At 34.4% G+C, this 15,388-nt stretch overlaps 1 protein-coding gene across 2 annotated transcripts; it reads right to left on the bottom strand.

Annotated features, from left to right (window-relative positions):
- Window positions 1-1,432: 1,432 nt before the first annotated feature.
- Window positions 1,433-13,856, bottom strand: LOC139984492 (receptor-type tyrosine-protein phosphatase alpha-like). Of its 2 annotated transcripts, XM_071998409.1 has the most exons (11): window positions 13,543-13,856; window positions 12,551-12,626; window positions 12,404-12,471; window positions 6,797-7,143; window positions 5,838-5,934; window positions 5,329-5,408; window positions 4,805-4,939; window positions 4,502-4,630; window positions 4,235-4,362; window positions 3,489-3,624; window positions 1,433-1,540 (listed from the first exon to the last, which is right to left on the bottom strand). In XM_071998409.1, exons 1-11 carry the CDS (start codon window positions 13,787-13,789, stop codon window positions 1,466-1,468), a joined length of 1,518 nt encoding a protein of 505 aa, XP_071854510.1. In that variant the 5' UTR covers window positions 13,790-13,856; the 3' UTR covers window positions 1,433-1,465. The 2 variants fall into 2 exon arrangements, with proteins under 2 accessions (XP_071854510.1, XP_071854517.1); XM_071998416.1 differs by lacking the exon at window positions 6,797-7,143 and having other exon boundaries at window positions 12,396-12,471.
- Between the last annotated feature and the right edge of the window lie 1,532 nt (window positions 13,857-15,388).

Raw genomic sequence — 15,388 nt, 5'->3', positions numbered from 1 at the left:
ACAAATGAAAGAGACATATTTAGTGATCGAAATTTAAAATGATATTAGTACTTATTGTGTAGAACAATGGTGTCATATATCAATTGTGAATGCGATTACTGCAACTAACATAATTCATGTCTTGTCAACATCAGTGTCCAGTAACTGACCGTCATATGCCAGATATAACCGTGAAGTGGTTTGTGAAAAGTTTATCAACGGTTTGCTGAACGGTTCTGAAGTACAATATAGAAAGAAAGAAAAAAACATGTATAGGTGGTATAACAACTGACAAGAAGATACTAGTAGTTCTAAACATAAATTTGAAATTTTGAACATTTCAATTGTCGAGTAAAACCAACGTTTTGTCACATATCTCTGTGTATGTGACGGAATTGTAACACTTACAGTTTGCCATTTTGTTTGAACTGCAAAATATACGATGAATCTTACATCAAAGATAATGTAAGTAAACCAGTATGTTGATGCCACCATCGATGTGTAATAAGCAGTAATGTTATAAGTTCATCGTTATGAACTGATTTACGATATTAATACTTTACCATTACTATCTAGGAATGAATTATTAACATGATCTCATGTGGCATCAATATTTTACGATTACGGTAAAGTAGTCATTGACTTTCACTAGCAAACCTATCTTACGAAATATAATCATTGTATAAGATAGATCTATCATACTACTTATAACATTAAAGAAAATGATACAAATTCACTTCTTTGAGGCGTACGAATATTCTGTAGTAACTATCTATGTAAAAATAACAGTCTTATCATCTTCGTTTTTGCGCTTTGTCAGTTACAGTTATGAAAATGATAAAAGTTGTAATCTGTTTAAGATGTTAAAGTAGCAATGACGTTCTCTTCCTTACAACGGTTGATTTAAAACGTCGTTCATAACATCTGGGTATAAAATAAAACTTCGAATGTTTTAGACATATGAATATTCCTATATTAGCTAACTTTTGTAACGGGGTAAATGTGAAGAAATATTAAAACATTAAAACATCTGAAAATAAATACAACAACAAGGGAAGAGAAAATCTCGATCTTAAATTTACGAAGGTTCCTTGATTTTCCTTATTTTATTAACTAATATTCTGAGTACGAAAGGAGAAAAATAACTTCCATTAAAGTAAGACAATATGCGCTATTTCAGTTAATTTTCGTAATTAATATATTAATTATTTCCATCTTTTTAGAAATGTAAATTTCAAAAACATGAGATCTTAAAATATCATTAATGCAATACAGGCATGTTTAGGATTAATACCAATAATCTCATAAAACGATGGATAGAAAGTGTAAACCGATGATCTAAAGGCTATCACGCTATGGTAAAGATTTCTGAGGTAAAAATAAGAGTACTGATTGTTCCTGAAGTGTTTCTCCTTGACCTAAGCTGTTTATTAGCAGGCTTGCAATAATAAGGACGTTGTTTTAAAGATTCTTGAGCAGGTTAGGACTACACAATCACTTCATAATCTTGCATTTCTGTTAGGTAGCAGTTGAGAAGTTGATGACACATCATGTAATCCTCCTGAAAAAGAAAACACATGGATGGTTAAACGTTGCTATAACTATCACAGCAGTATGTTGTAAACGAAATAACAGGTGTCTTCGAATGACACGTTTGAAATGCTACACAAAAGTGGGATAACTACGTAGTAACGAATATAAATATTAAAACCTGTCACCATCAATGACCAATTCTGCAATACATTGATCTCGGAAATTCTATTCATAAAATGTGCAAAGAAGGAATTAACCAGTGACTGCGTGCACTCTTTAAAAAAAAACAAGGGTCACTTGCGTATCCAACCAACTGTCAATATTTTCTCAACTGCAGTTGGCTACTGGTTTACCCAACGGTTTGTTAAATAATATTATATCTACATTTAACCAAACAACCATAAAATACTTGGGTAATATTTTACTATTTATTGGTAAATTGATATGTTTTTTGTTGGGAAACTTCTGTCAATGTTTGGTAAAGGCCAAAGATAAAATTACCAATAACGTCACACATTTAGATATGAGCATAAAAAACAGGAAACATAAGTTTATAGTTACATGAAAACGTGATGACATAACAACATGACACATTATGTTTATGCCTTTGTAGTGGATTCTTCACACATTGGCTTTTATCAAATTAACTTCCAAGCAAACTTTCAGTAGAATGTATTCCTTGCAATCACTGGTAGTTTTATTAACCTTGGACCTGGTCAAAATTACGTATAGGCCTACTCTATCATATATCAGCTGTTGTATTTATCAGTAGTATTTTGTTGATTTACCTCATATTATGTAAAATGCTTTAGTTACATTGTAATGATAAAATCATGTAAACACTATTTTACACTTGGATACAATTTTTATATTTCAAATTAAACGTGTATGAAAAACCGGTTCTTTTTTGACGTTATATATTAGCCTCTAATAACATCAACGTAACCTATTGTTTGACATAACTTTCAGCACAAAGTCCACACTAAATCTTGAAAATATAAGTCGGAGCAAATGATATCAGTAAGTGCAAAACACTTGGCACAAGCAAAGTGGATACTCCCAAGAAATGACAAATTTAATATTTAAATAATATGGTGCTTTCTAAAGTTTGTTAGAGCAATTCCATACACATAAATCAATTTTACTTAAAGTTTTAACAAACTATAACATAAACAGAATTCTTGTCACAAAAGAACAATGGTGTTATGCCTGTGTACCGGAGTGCGTTGAAAAATGTCTTTAGGCTCAAAATTACTGTTGATATGCTGTGGACCCTTAACAACCATAGTTATCAGTCCAAAGTTGATTTTATAAACAACTTTTACGTTTTAAGAAATGAACCTTCATCAATTAAAGTGACCTGATTATAATATAAGAGACATAAGAATAGGTCAGCACCTCATATGCAACACAAACAAAGTTCCTTATCAAACTGTCACTACAATGTAATACAAATTTGTCAAGATCTAAATGTTTTTGATGTCATCCAAGTGTACCATATTGTTAATATACAGATAAACGAACATGTCTTGGTAAAAAAAAAAAAAAAATTATGAACATTAATATCTTGACAAAGGAGTCGACGTCATCATCAGTTTAGCCTTAAATTCACATAGTATTTGTTAACAATATCGGTCAATTTATGAGATAAAAATAAGGATACCCAGCTATGTAGACATTGTGAACTGGTCAATTCTGTCCAAATTTATTTCTGGAAATTGATTAGTTTTCAATAGTTTCTGCGCTTATGTTTAATGTGTAAATAGGAATGAATAACACTATGATGCCATGCATATGGTTTTTGGTGTATGTTTTGCTAATTTATATTATTTTAATGTTGGGTATAGGCGGGAGGTTACATGGTGATTATAGTAGGCCACTATTCTTTACAGAAGCACCAGCAAAGTCTTCTGAAGCTAATATTTACTGTATTATATACTGTACTATCGTAATATTTTATTGATGTTACGACATACCTTTGTGATAATCGCATTGGGGTTGCTCACTTTGATATTTTTAACAGTGTCGAACACATGTATCGTTTGTCGCTTTTTTATCCTATTGATCTCAGAACAAACAGTCGCATACACTCCACTTCTGGATGCCCCATCTCTGCAAAACAAAATTGTCCCAAAACACATAAGTTACTATCAATTTAAACATTGATTTTGCTAAGTACAGCAAAGTACTTAAGGAAAATACATGAGGTACGTTTACATGTACCACACATAGTATACCGGTTTGAACAACTTGTCAAAAGTGGATTCGAATTCGCCATTTATACAAAACTAAATTGCGACAAAACACATACGATAATATCAAACTTAGAATTGTCATTTTTACTAAGAACAGCAAACATAGAAATAATACATGGCCCACGTTTACATGTACCAAACATAGCATACATATTCGAATGACCCGTCAACAGTAGATTCGGGTACTGACAATGGTAACGAATCATGCCACGTCATCCATCCGTGTTTAATTATAGAGATATTGAGAAAATATTTTGTGTAGTTAGGATCATCAAGTTAGAGAAAACTGAGACATCATTACTGTTTGCCTTGGCATTATACTGCTGCAAAAAGTGTTCTGTTTTACTTTTTCATATTAGTTGTACAATTATTACTTATTTTGTTATAATTGTTCCGAAGGCAATTATGATATGATTTGCATGTTTATGTAAGTGTTTACACCTTTCAATACCAGATTAAGAACTTACATGCAATGAACTAATGTTGCACCGCGATCTCCAAATCCTGTAGCTGTGATGAAATGTATAAGCGGTATCAAGCTATCACCACTCTTTGGCCAGTTGTTTAGAATGAAGCGTTTAACCTTGATCGATTCCTGAAAGCAAAACGAAAAGAATGGAACAGTATGGCTCTTAACGAGGGGTCCTTTTGATTTGAGGTTAATTGTGAATACAAATAATAGTAGTAGTAAAGCTAGTCAATCAAAATAAGTTATGAGCATATAAGTATCTTACCCTATACGATAGGTGGGCAACCGTACATTCATGGACTGTATAAAGCTGTTTTTTCTCAATGAGGCACGTGGATATTGTCATTGTTCCGATCTTGATGTCGTTTACCTCTGGCCAATATTTGATAGCATCCTGTGTTATGATACAATACAAATATTGTCAGTGAATTAAACTTACGAATGATTGTTCCAATGTTAGTAACGCAATAGAAAACACCAGAAGAGACAAGTACTAACAAGTATGTACCCTAACGTTCGAAGCGAGAAATAGTTATACTAAGAAAAGTAGAATATTTGAATGAATTACATGATTTTCGGAGTCTGACTCATTCAACATAATAATCGTCTGACAATGATAGTCAAACACGAGTCGCCAAAAGTCTTCAACAGTAGTCGACAAAGGTGCCTGTGTCATAATCAAGGTTTGGTTCAATCCAGAAATCTGAAGATAATGAAATTAATTTTTTTTTTAAACAGTACAAATATAGCGCTTTGCGTATTCCGAAAAACAATCATCGGTTTGATCGATCTCCTAAATCTGTTATTAATTGCATTTATTTAAAAAGATGAAAAGTACTTCAATAGAATTGTTCCCCCATTAAAATAATTAGGTGCTTTAATCGATGTTATTTAAATTATCCAATTGGATAGCATGCGATCCCAGCAAAGCAATTTCCTACACAGCGATGGCAATCACGGCTCGTGTAGCTCAGATGGTAGTGTACATGACATGTTAACCTGATTTTACTGGTTTTACTATCGAACTAGCCAATGTATTTCTCGCCTTAGCTTGAACTTAGAGCACTGAATTTAATTATTTTAAAAGCTTACATTCACAATAGACGCGTTAATGTAATCGTTTCCTCCCTGAGTGAGACACATGGATTTCAACATAGGTCGATGGTTGTCCACTGGGAAAAGAAGTTTTAAATATGACATTAAAATGGACTACACAGAGAAGATATTAGTTATTCTCAATACTTTAGGTTGTGTCTGACAATCCATTTTCGAAATTTTCCTTTGTTTACTATCCCGCTTTCCTAAGTTTGTTGTCAAAGTTGACGCTTTGCCTTAATCCCGAAGTTCATCAGCTGACTAACGAATGCATGTTGTCATATTAATTGGCTTCCATATAAACCTTTCATGAAACGTTTGACAAATTACACTGACACTACGTGCACAAAAATGTCACCCTTGTTTTATCATTATGAAATTATTAATGGGTGCATAGTTGTTTCGATGAATATTTATGTATTTGATTGGTTATTTTCTTGTAACAGCCTTCTTTATTATGAACAAGCAGCTTTCATTAATTTGTTCTTGCTCGTTGAGGTACTCACATGGTACAATATCTCCAAATCTGTTCTTGTGCAAGTTTCCAGGGGAAGCCCCGGAGAATGAACTGTCATTTGTGCTGGGGCTTACTTCTTCCAAACGCTTCAACATAAACACGAAAACAATATGTTACAGTACTAACAATAAATACTGCCTCAAAATTAAAAGAAAGTGAAAATAATTTATTAAGTTAGGTGACATTTCACTGTATAAAGGGCACGATTATTGTGAAAAAAAGACAATACCATTATAATGAATGTCAAATTCTGCATTTTTTTCTCAGGCGGTGACGAAATATGTCAAAATATCGTATGCAAATACAAGTATTAGTCTTTGTATCGCGTGCATTTTGGTTCTACCCGATAGTGGTAATTGTATCTATTTTGTCATATTCTGTGTTTCTGTTTTTCTTCTCCTGCCTGCTGAGAACAATCATATCCTCGGTTAGTCCATTAATACTTTAGATGCCGCATGTCTCTGATAATCGCGTTGTGTTCATCCATTTTAGGTACACGTGGTCCTGTTTTGCACTCTCAATGACAATATTCTTTATGCATGTATAAACGAGCAAGACATTTCAATAATGGGCGCATATCTATCGATTATATATATTATTATGATTTAAAACAAGTGCATATCTTTTATGTGATGAAGTACCTTTTTTTGTAATCACAGGTGAATACAGGACAACATCTACTTATTCAGTTTAGTATTTAACCCACGGACGACATCATGTTGTTATGATATTATAGTATGGTGATAATTTATTTTCGTTAATACTGATCATTTTTCTGTAACCAATACTTTCGTGCAAAGTCCACACTAACAAACCGATCATCATAGACAGCGGGAATGACATTTTAGTAAAAGTTCCTTTTCTGGGTTATATCTTTCATAGAGGACCGTTACTCATAATATCTTACTGGTAATCAACGACTATTTTGATTTATGTATTTATCTTCACCTTAAAGGTAGCCGATATCATTTCTTTAGCGGTAGAACTTTTCATGAACAACGGAAACCTAGAAATTGCCATCGGTCGTCTAGGAGAAAATTCATCATCAGAATTGTTTAGGTACGTAGTTGGCTTTTCCTTCGACTTTTGGACATCTTTGTTGATTTGTTGTTTTGCTTGAGCGCCTTCACTAATATGGATAGATGGAATTTCATATCCATCAATGGTGTTATCATTTCCTGTGGCTGACGGAGTGCATTCCTCGCGTACTTTAGAAGGAACATATCGTACCACGTTGGTATGCCCACTATCTTTGATAACATTTTCATAGTCAAAAGGGGCTTCGCTTGTAACCTCTGTAAGAATGAAACACTGTTTGTAATGAATATGTAATGAACTGTTTGTAATGAATCGGTTAACGATCGGGACGTAACGTAACACGTATACTTCACATATGGTCACAACTTTCCGTTTTTTTGCTATTTAAAACATCCCGTTATATAGTTTGGAGATAGGAAAGATATTAGGACAACACCAGAGACACTGTAGCCGAAATATACAAAGTCGTGACACTCCTGAGTCCGAAAAGGTTGGTTTTTTTACTAGCCTGACCGACGACGCCTTGCGGCGTACGTTGGTTCTAACCTGGTATGAGTTTTGCGAAATGTGGTAAAATGTCATCATTAAAGGAGTCTAGTGTCAGAATCATTGACAATTCCTACGATTCAAAGGATGTTCTTGATGCTATCATATCTGATATCGGATTGAATAATGTTATGGGATGTGTCAAATCATCAGGGAGCTGGATTGTCACATTGAAGAATAGAAATGACTCTGATTTGTTACAAACTACGGGTGTGATTATTAAAGGAGACCAGTGTAATGTGTCAGGAGTGTCAACATCGCTGTTAACTGTGAGTATATTTGGAGTTCCTTCTTTCATGGACGATGAAGAATTAACGGAGAAATTGGAAGAATATGGATGTACCATAAAGGGATCATGGCATCGGAAGACATATCCAGAATACCCGAACATTGAAAATGGTATACGATATGTTCGTCTGGAGCTCCCATCGTCAGTCCAAAGCCTACCTTATGCCATTGTCATCAACAAAGTCCATATGAGACTGAAGCATAATGGACAGTCTAAAGTTTGCAATTTGTGTCTTGGTAATGACCATATCATGCGAAATTGTCCAAAGTATTTATGCAAAATCTGTAACAGACAAGGACACACGGAATCCCATTGCCCAAACGTAGAATGCTTTAATTGCCACGAAATGGGACACAAAAGCTATAATTGCCCTCAAAATAACGAGAATACACAGGATGAGAACAATGACATGAACCCGACTAACACAAAGGACGAAGAGGAAACTCGCCGAAGCGAATCACCAGACACAATAGAGGAACCGATGGACTCCGTAAAAGAACCAACACCAGAAAAGGAGTATACAGGGACTGCACTATCTAAAGCGACTGAACTGGGACAAAATGCACCAACGGTATCCATGGTTACGAGAAGTAGTACCACTCAATCTCCCAATCCTAAGCCTCTAAAGAGACAAGTGTCAAGTAGTGAAGAGTTTCAAACCGTACGATACAAGAAAAGGACGAACTTATCGAATCAAAGTAAACCTACAAGGAACGTTAATAAACTGAAGAACCCTAAAGAAATTATGCCAAAATGATCAGTGTTGCTGTTTATATAATATTACTTACGATATTTCACACATATAAAAGAGTGGATAACGCATCATTCAATTGCCTTCAACCTTTCAACATGGCTTCTCTTCTGAATCCAAACGTGAACTATAGTCATGACACTATTACATGTCAAACCAACGTATCATGTAAGTACTATGATATTGATACATTCAATAATTTACCACAACGTAATTCTGTATCCATATTCCACCTCAACAGTCGTAGCCTCAACAAAAATTTTGACGATATATATTCATACATTACAACACTAGACGAACATTTCTCAGTTATTGGGTTTACTGAAACTTGGCTTGGCAAAAATATTTCCCCCCTTATCAACATGGAGGATTATACACTTGAAGAAAGACACAGAGAAACCAGAAGGGGTGGAGGAATCTGCCTATTTATATGTAATGATGTTAGTTATAAATGTAGACCTGATCTATCAATATTTAATGAATCTATTGAGTCATTGTTTATTGAAATTACAAAGCCTTGTAAACGTGAGAATTCCATCATCGGTGTAGTGTATAGACCACCAAATGGCTCATTGGTTGATTTTAACACACACATGGAAAACATATTGATCACTATAACCAAACACCAGAGTACTACGTATATTATGGGGGATTATAACATTAACTTGTCCAATTTTAGTAAGTCTAGAGATTTTTTAAACATTATGCACTCGTATGGTTTTAACCCTACGATAACAAAACCTACTCGTTTTAGTAGTAATACAGCTACTATTATTGATAACATTATAACGAATGCTAATACCTCTCTTACTACAGGCATACTCATTACTGATTTAAGTGATCATATGCCTATATTCCTAAAGGTTCTTGACAGGACAAACAAGACAAAAGAACCCTTTCATATACGAAATTTTAACAGACACAACATGTCAGAATTTATCGACGACATTGAGAAGGAAACATGGGAGGAGGTGTTAACTAAAGTTGATGCTAATTCAGCTTACAACTCATTTTTTAACACTTTTTATTTAACTTATAATAAGTGTTTTCCTCATCTATTAATTACTAAAGGAAATAGGCGCAAGAGAAAACATCCATGGATTACTAAGGGTATACTAAAATCTATTAAAAGAAAAAACCATCTCTACAGACTTTACTCAAAAGCTCCTACAAATAGCAATAGAGAAATCTATGTTGCTTACCGAAACAAGTTAAACCACATAATAAGATTTTCTAAAAGGTTATATTTTTATAACAAATTCAAAGATAGTAACAATAATGTAAATGATACCTGGGGCGTAATCAATGAGGTTCTTAAGAAAGACCGTAAGAAATCATCGTACCCATCTGTTTTCAAAGACGGCGATCACGAAACCAGCGACGATCAAGACATTGCAAACGGTTTTAACGATTTCTTCATTAACCTTGGACCCTCACTTGCCAGCAAAATCAGTCATACTGCAAAATCAAACAACCATATGTATAGCAATAATAGTACGCGAAACTCTATTTTCACCTACCCTGTCAGGGAGGAGGAACTCTTACGTGTTGCGAATCATTGCTTAAAGCCAAAGAAGGCAGCTGGGTATGATGATTTCAAGCCAGATATTGTTAAGCAGGTATTACCTTTCATTGTCACCCCTCTTACTCATATCTGTAACATATCGTTCACCACTGGGGTATTCCCAGACAAGCTGAAGATTGCTAAGGTCTTACCCATTTTTAAGAAAGGAGAATCCAATATCTACGAGAACTACCGACCAATCTCTATTCTATCATGCTTTTCCAAAATTCTCGAACGTCTCATGTCCAACAGAATAATAAATTTTCTAGATGCTAATGACATACTTTGCAAGGAACAATATGGATTCCGCCCTGGTCACTCAACTGAGCTTGCCCTGGCAGATGCCATTGATAAATTATACGATAGCCTTGATAAGAAGAAAACATGTATTGGAATATTCTTAGATCTATCAAAAGCATTTGATACCATTGACCATCGTATTCTGCTAAACAAGTTATCATTCTACGGTATTAGAGGACCAACCCTTAACTGGATGGACAGCTACTTATCAAAACGTTTACAGTATACTTCGTATAAGAAGACCATGTCTGACTATGCTGAAATCCGCTGTGGTGTTCCTCAAGGTTCAATATTAGGACCACTTCTTTTCATTATATATATCAATGACATCTGTCATATCTCTAATATTGCAAAAACTATTTTATTTGCAGATGACACTAGTATATTTTTCGAATCCAATAACTTGAATACTTTACATGACATAGTATCCATGGAGTTGAATCAATTTAACGACTGGTTTGCAACTAATAAGCTTTCACTTAATCTTGATAAAACCAGCTACATTGTGTTCAATAAAAGCAAATCTTTTTCTTGGAAAAAAGACATTTTAATGGATGGTAAGCCTATCAAGCATGTACATAGCATAAAGTTTCTCGGAGTTTATATTGATAGTAAACTTACTTGGTGTGAACATATATCAAATATTGCAAACACTGTGGCGAAAAATGTTGGTATCATTTCTAAGTTGAAACACTATTTTCCTCAGAATATTCTTAGAATGCTTTACCAAACATTAGTGTTCCCCCATTTTTCATATTGCTCTATAATCTGGTCTGGCACCCATAATGTTTATCTTCACCCTCTTGAAATCCTACAAAAGAAAGTCATTCGTCACATAACTCATTCTGAATATCGTGAACACACCAGCTCACTTTTCAAATTGCTCAACTTATTAAAATTTAACGATATTGTTAGGCTGAATGTAGCCACATTCTTTTACAAGGCTTGGAATGGCTTACTTCCTGCAGCCTTTCATGACTTATTTACTATTAACAGCGCCATACATAGTCACCGCACTAGAAGTGCCGGTCAAGCACACCACAACTTATGTAATACAACATTTGGTACGTTAAGTTTAAAGAATCGTGCTATGAGGACATGGAATGATCTAACTGCTACTATAAAATCTAAACCATCTAAAGAAACATTTAGAAAAGCACTAAAAAAAGAAGTAATTTCTCAGTATTGATACATCGTTTATATTGTATGTTATTAATTTTTCTTTATTAAGACACTAGTTATATTTTCATTTATGTATATATGCTTTTTGTTTGTTTTTTGTTTTCCCTTTCTTTCTTTCTTTCTTTCCTGGGAGTCCTTTACCTTGTTAAGCCTGAATTGGCTTTTTAGAGGACTTCCCTCCACATGTATATATCCAGTGGAAAATCAAATAAATCAAATCAAATCAAATCAAATACACATCAAACAAATAATGCAGATGGTATGAACAATCATACCCCGTTTATTTAGCAGTTGGTCGAAGAACTTACAATTGCACGCGTGTACTTTGTATATCATAAACGATTGTTCTAATCAACATCGTACTGTATTTGTTCAATGGGGAAAAACGAGTATTTTAATATCAATGATGCCTTATAGTAGGGTCATTGCTAATCATCATTTTTGCACTCATGAAATACTTTGCAATTATTAAATGATTATTGAACAAACGTGGAATTAAACATTAAGGGAATATTCTCGTTCTTATTAGACATTTACGATTTGGTATTTATATTCTACTTTTCGAATTTGATTAATAATGTTTAAATTATGTTAACTGACTGCAGTAACGAAAAACATTCTTCATTTACTATAATGGTTTACAGAACCATGAAATCATTAATGCGAGAAATGTAACAAAAACGCTGCGATTACAAAAAACAAGATATATGCTTCCTATGTGAACGATGTTAGTGTTTCCTTATAAAAAATAAAAAAATCGATTTATATTACTACTATTGGTAAATTATTATGGTACTTTCATAAGGCCAATAGTACAGGGCAGCTTATGTTGACATTATATGTAGACAGCTTTAATTAAAATTGCCATTAAACTTACAAATATACCTTTTGATTCGTCCGTTTGTCGTTTTACATTTTTAGGTTTGGCTGTAGATCTCTGATATTTCCATATTCTTGAGAAAAAAAAAAAAAAAGTTTGAGATTTGTTGAAAGCATATCGTAACAACATTAACAACGTTTTGAGTAACTCACCCATACACTGCAAGAAGAGTAATGATCGCGAAAGATACTGTACCAATTGTAGCACCGACAATTAATCCAACGGATCCTAAAGAGAAAAAAAAAGAAAAACGTTAACAAAAAATACATTTGATACCAAACATTCAATGTGCAGTTTCTTGTACATGGACCATTGATATGAATAGTATATCCCTAAGCAAATGTAACAATGTAGGAATGCATCTGAAAAGTGTGTATATTATTGATTTGATTTAAGAATTGGTTTTGAAGCCTTGACAAATTCAAATAACAAGAAGGAAAATGAAACATATATTACCATCATCTTTACTGTACTATACAAGTACACTTGCGTACAGAATGTATACAAAAAGAGAACTAGTTAGTGTATTATTCTAGTAACGACGTCTACCTTCTTTTAAGAGACCATGTACATCAATTTCAAGATGTGTTTTTTTTTCTCTATGATGTCATATTTACTATTTTAAGAACTATATATCTCTTTTATTCTGTGATACTCTCATATATCCTGTCTAGCAACAATGTCATTTACACCCTTCTCACCCTCCACTTTCCCAGCCTTTGTCCTGCTTACTACGTGTAGTGTGGTTAGAAATTACAGTTTGTTTTACTTGCGATTTTGTTTGGTTGTTTTTTCGAGCTCGGATGTATATAGTTATATTTCCGTTGTGACCAGCATATGCCGGACATGACTATGTTTTCACAGTGTAACGTTACAATGATACACAGACACCTTTTCATAGTAACAATTTAATATATGGGTTAACCGATTAAAGGTGTTTCATTATATTTCAATTGCAGAAAGGAGAAAATAATTAATGTAAATATTTGTTTATGTGTTGCGACAACACATAATTTTGCAGTGACTAAAGCATAACAGAACGTTTGGAGCAGCTAAGAAAAAGTAGGAAGTAGACAAAATAGTTTGTGAACTATTTGTTTCAAGGTAAATGTTGGTCGAATTGGAAGCGAGGTTCTGTGCTTACCAAGCGTGTTTGTTTTCGCCCTTTTCAAGATTGGACCGGGTGGTCCATCCCCATTAGGCCCTTCTCTCACAGCTGTTACTCTGAAGTCATATTCTGTGTCTGGTTCAAGTGGTTCTATTATCACATCATATTTATCTTGATCATTGCTTGCATTGACTCTGATAAAGGTACTCGGCCAGTCTTCGCCCTCCGACTCTTCGGTAAATAATCTATATTCAACCACCGGAGGAGTCCCAAATGACGCCATCCCATATCGGCCAAGTAATTGTTAGTGAATCTGAGCTAACATAAGAGACAGCTGGGGCTGCTTGATATTCTGGAAGTTCTAAAAAAAGCCAAAAGCCACTACAAATTTAGTAAAAATGAAAATAAATCGTGAAGAATTTATTTAATATATACGATATAATCACTGGTATCCCACTTTTAAAGGAGGCCATCAATAACTCGTTTGGTGAGATAAAAGTACCGGGATCTAAGGTGACATACTCCTATTAGAGTCTATATCCATCCGCTCGATTGTTCTCCTTCAGGAAAAGTACCAAAAGCAGCAGGAGAACAACTTGTTTCACCTGTTATCAATATGATCTAGTTGTTTAAGGTTCGCATATTAACGAGTATGATTGGAAGTACATGTGGTGAGAAAATTGGGTCAAGAGGCAATTTTAGACCCATTTAGGCCTCCCAGGAGCATCGTAGGAAAATTGTTTACTACTGAGTCAAGAGTTTTGTTTACAAGTGACGAAAACTTCCGGCTCGGATAGCAAAAAATCTACATAGTCATGATACAGAAAATTCATAATGCCATGAAAGGCCAACTTGTCAGCTATCCGGTGATAGGTAGCGTTTAGCTAGTAAAAACTTCTATCTAGACTTAGAGACCACATTACTTTCGTGATTTAGTGTGTAAGTCAATTGGGCTTTTAATGGGCGTTTTCCTGGACACGTGATATTCGATACGAGTCCTTGAGTCCTCGCTTCCTCGATTCCTCGAGTCCTCGAGTCTCCTAATCCTCGAGTCCTCGAGTGCTCAAGTCCTCGAGTCCTAGAGTCCAAACTGTTGAAGTCCGGCTCCGCAGCCTTCAAGTCCGATTTTTAATCCTGACGATGGCTGTAATCCGGTTCCGGACTTGAGTTGTGCAACTCTAAAAACACAAACCTTTGTATTGCAAAAATCTTTGGCAGGGTCCAATAAAATGTTCACACTGGTAGTTATACATACATCACATTCTTCATAACTAAAACAATATCCAGTCATCTCTATCATTAACAATGTAACGTCTAAGATAAAAACATTAGAACATTTAGCGTCGAATATGTATCATGAAGTTTATTTTGCTGATTGTGTCGTAACGATTATATCAAACATCAGTACAGTTGCAAATTTGGTTACTAGAGGCTTAGCTGTCACGATAACTTTATAATCGTAAGATAGAAGTGTCTTTACACGTTTAAACACTTAGTGTTAGCCTCGGTAAACATTATCAAGCGATTGTCAATGGCTTCACTATGAGTTCAATGCCTTTTCTACGTGAAATTATTTTCAAAATAATATGCCATTGTGCAAAGTTTGCGGTCGTTCGATTTTAGGTTCACTGTAGCCGTTTCCGTAGTATCATGTAATATTATAGAATATACAAAAGTTACGATTATAGTACGCTACATATATTTTACATGTAGACTACTTAGTTCAAGCTACTGCATAGACGGGAAGGGGCGGTAGGCATGGTGGGTGTCGGTTACGGTAAAATAAAAGTCACTTAGTTTTACGTCAAAAGTTCCAAACACTTAACTTTCCGGATCCCAGCTAGCTACATTCCAGAGAAATTTAAGCGCTTGAAGCTAAGTG

The sequence above is a fragment of the Apostichopus japonicus genome, chromosome 2, assembly GCF_037975245.1.
Source record: "Apostichopus japonicus isolate 1M-3 chromosome 2, ASM3797524v1, whole genome shotgun sequence".
In the NCBI taxonomy this organism is placed as follows: domain Eukaryota; kingdom Metazoa; phylum Echinodermata; class Holothuroidea; order Aspidochirotida; family Stichopodidae; genus Apostichopus; species Apostichopus japonicus.
The sequence above is the reverse complement of the archived record's forward strand: the minus strand, read 5'-3'. Positions and strand labels throughout refer to the sequence as shown.

What these genes read in the sequence shown, in the direction of transcription:
- LOC139984492 (XM_071998409.1), bottom strand. Translation starts at nt 13,789, where the DNA reads ATGGCGTCATTTGGGACTCCTCCGGTGGTTGAATATAGATTATTTACC. An exon ending in TGATATCGGCTACCTTTAAG is followed by an intron (nt 5,935 to 6,796) that starts GTGAAGATAAAT and finishes TTTATGTTGAAG; the next exon opens with CGTTTGGAAGAAGTAAGCCC. An exon ending in GCAACATTAGTTCATTGCAT is followed by an intron (nt 3,625 to 4,234) that starts GTAAGTTCTTAA and finishes TTTGTTTTGCAG; the next exon opens with AGATGGGGCATCCAGAAGTG.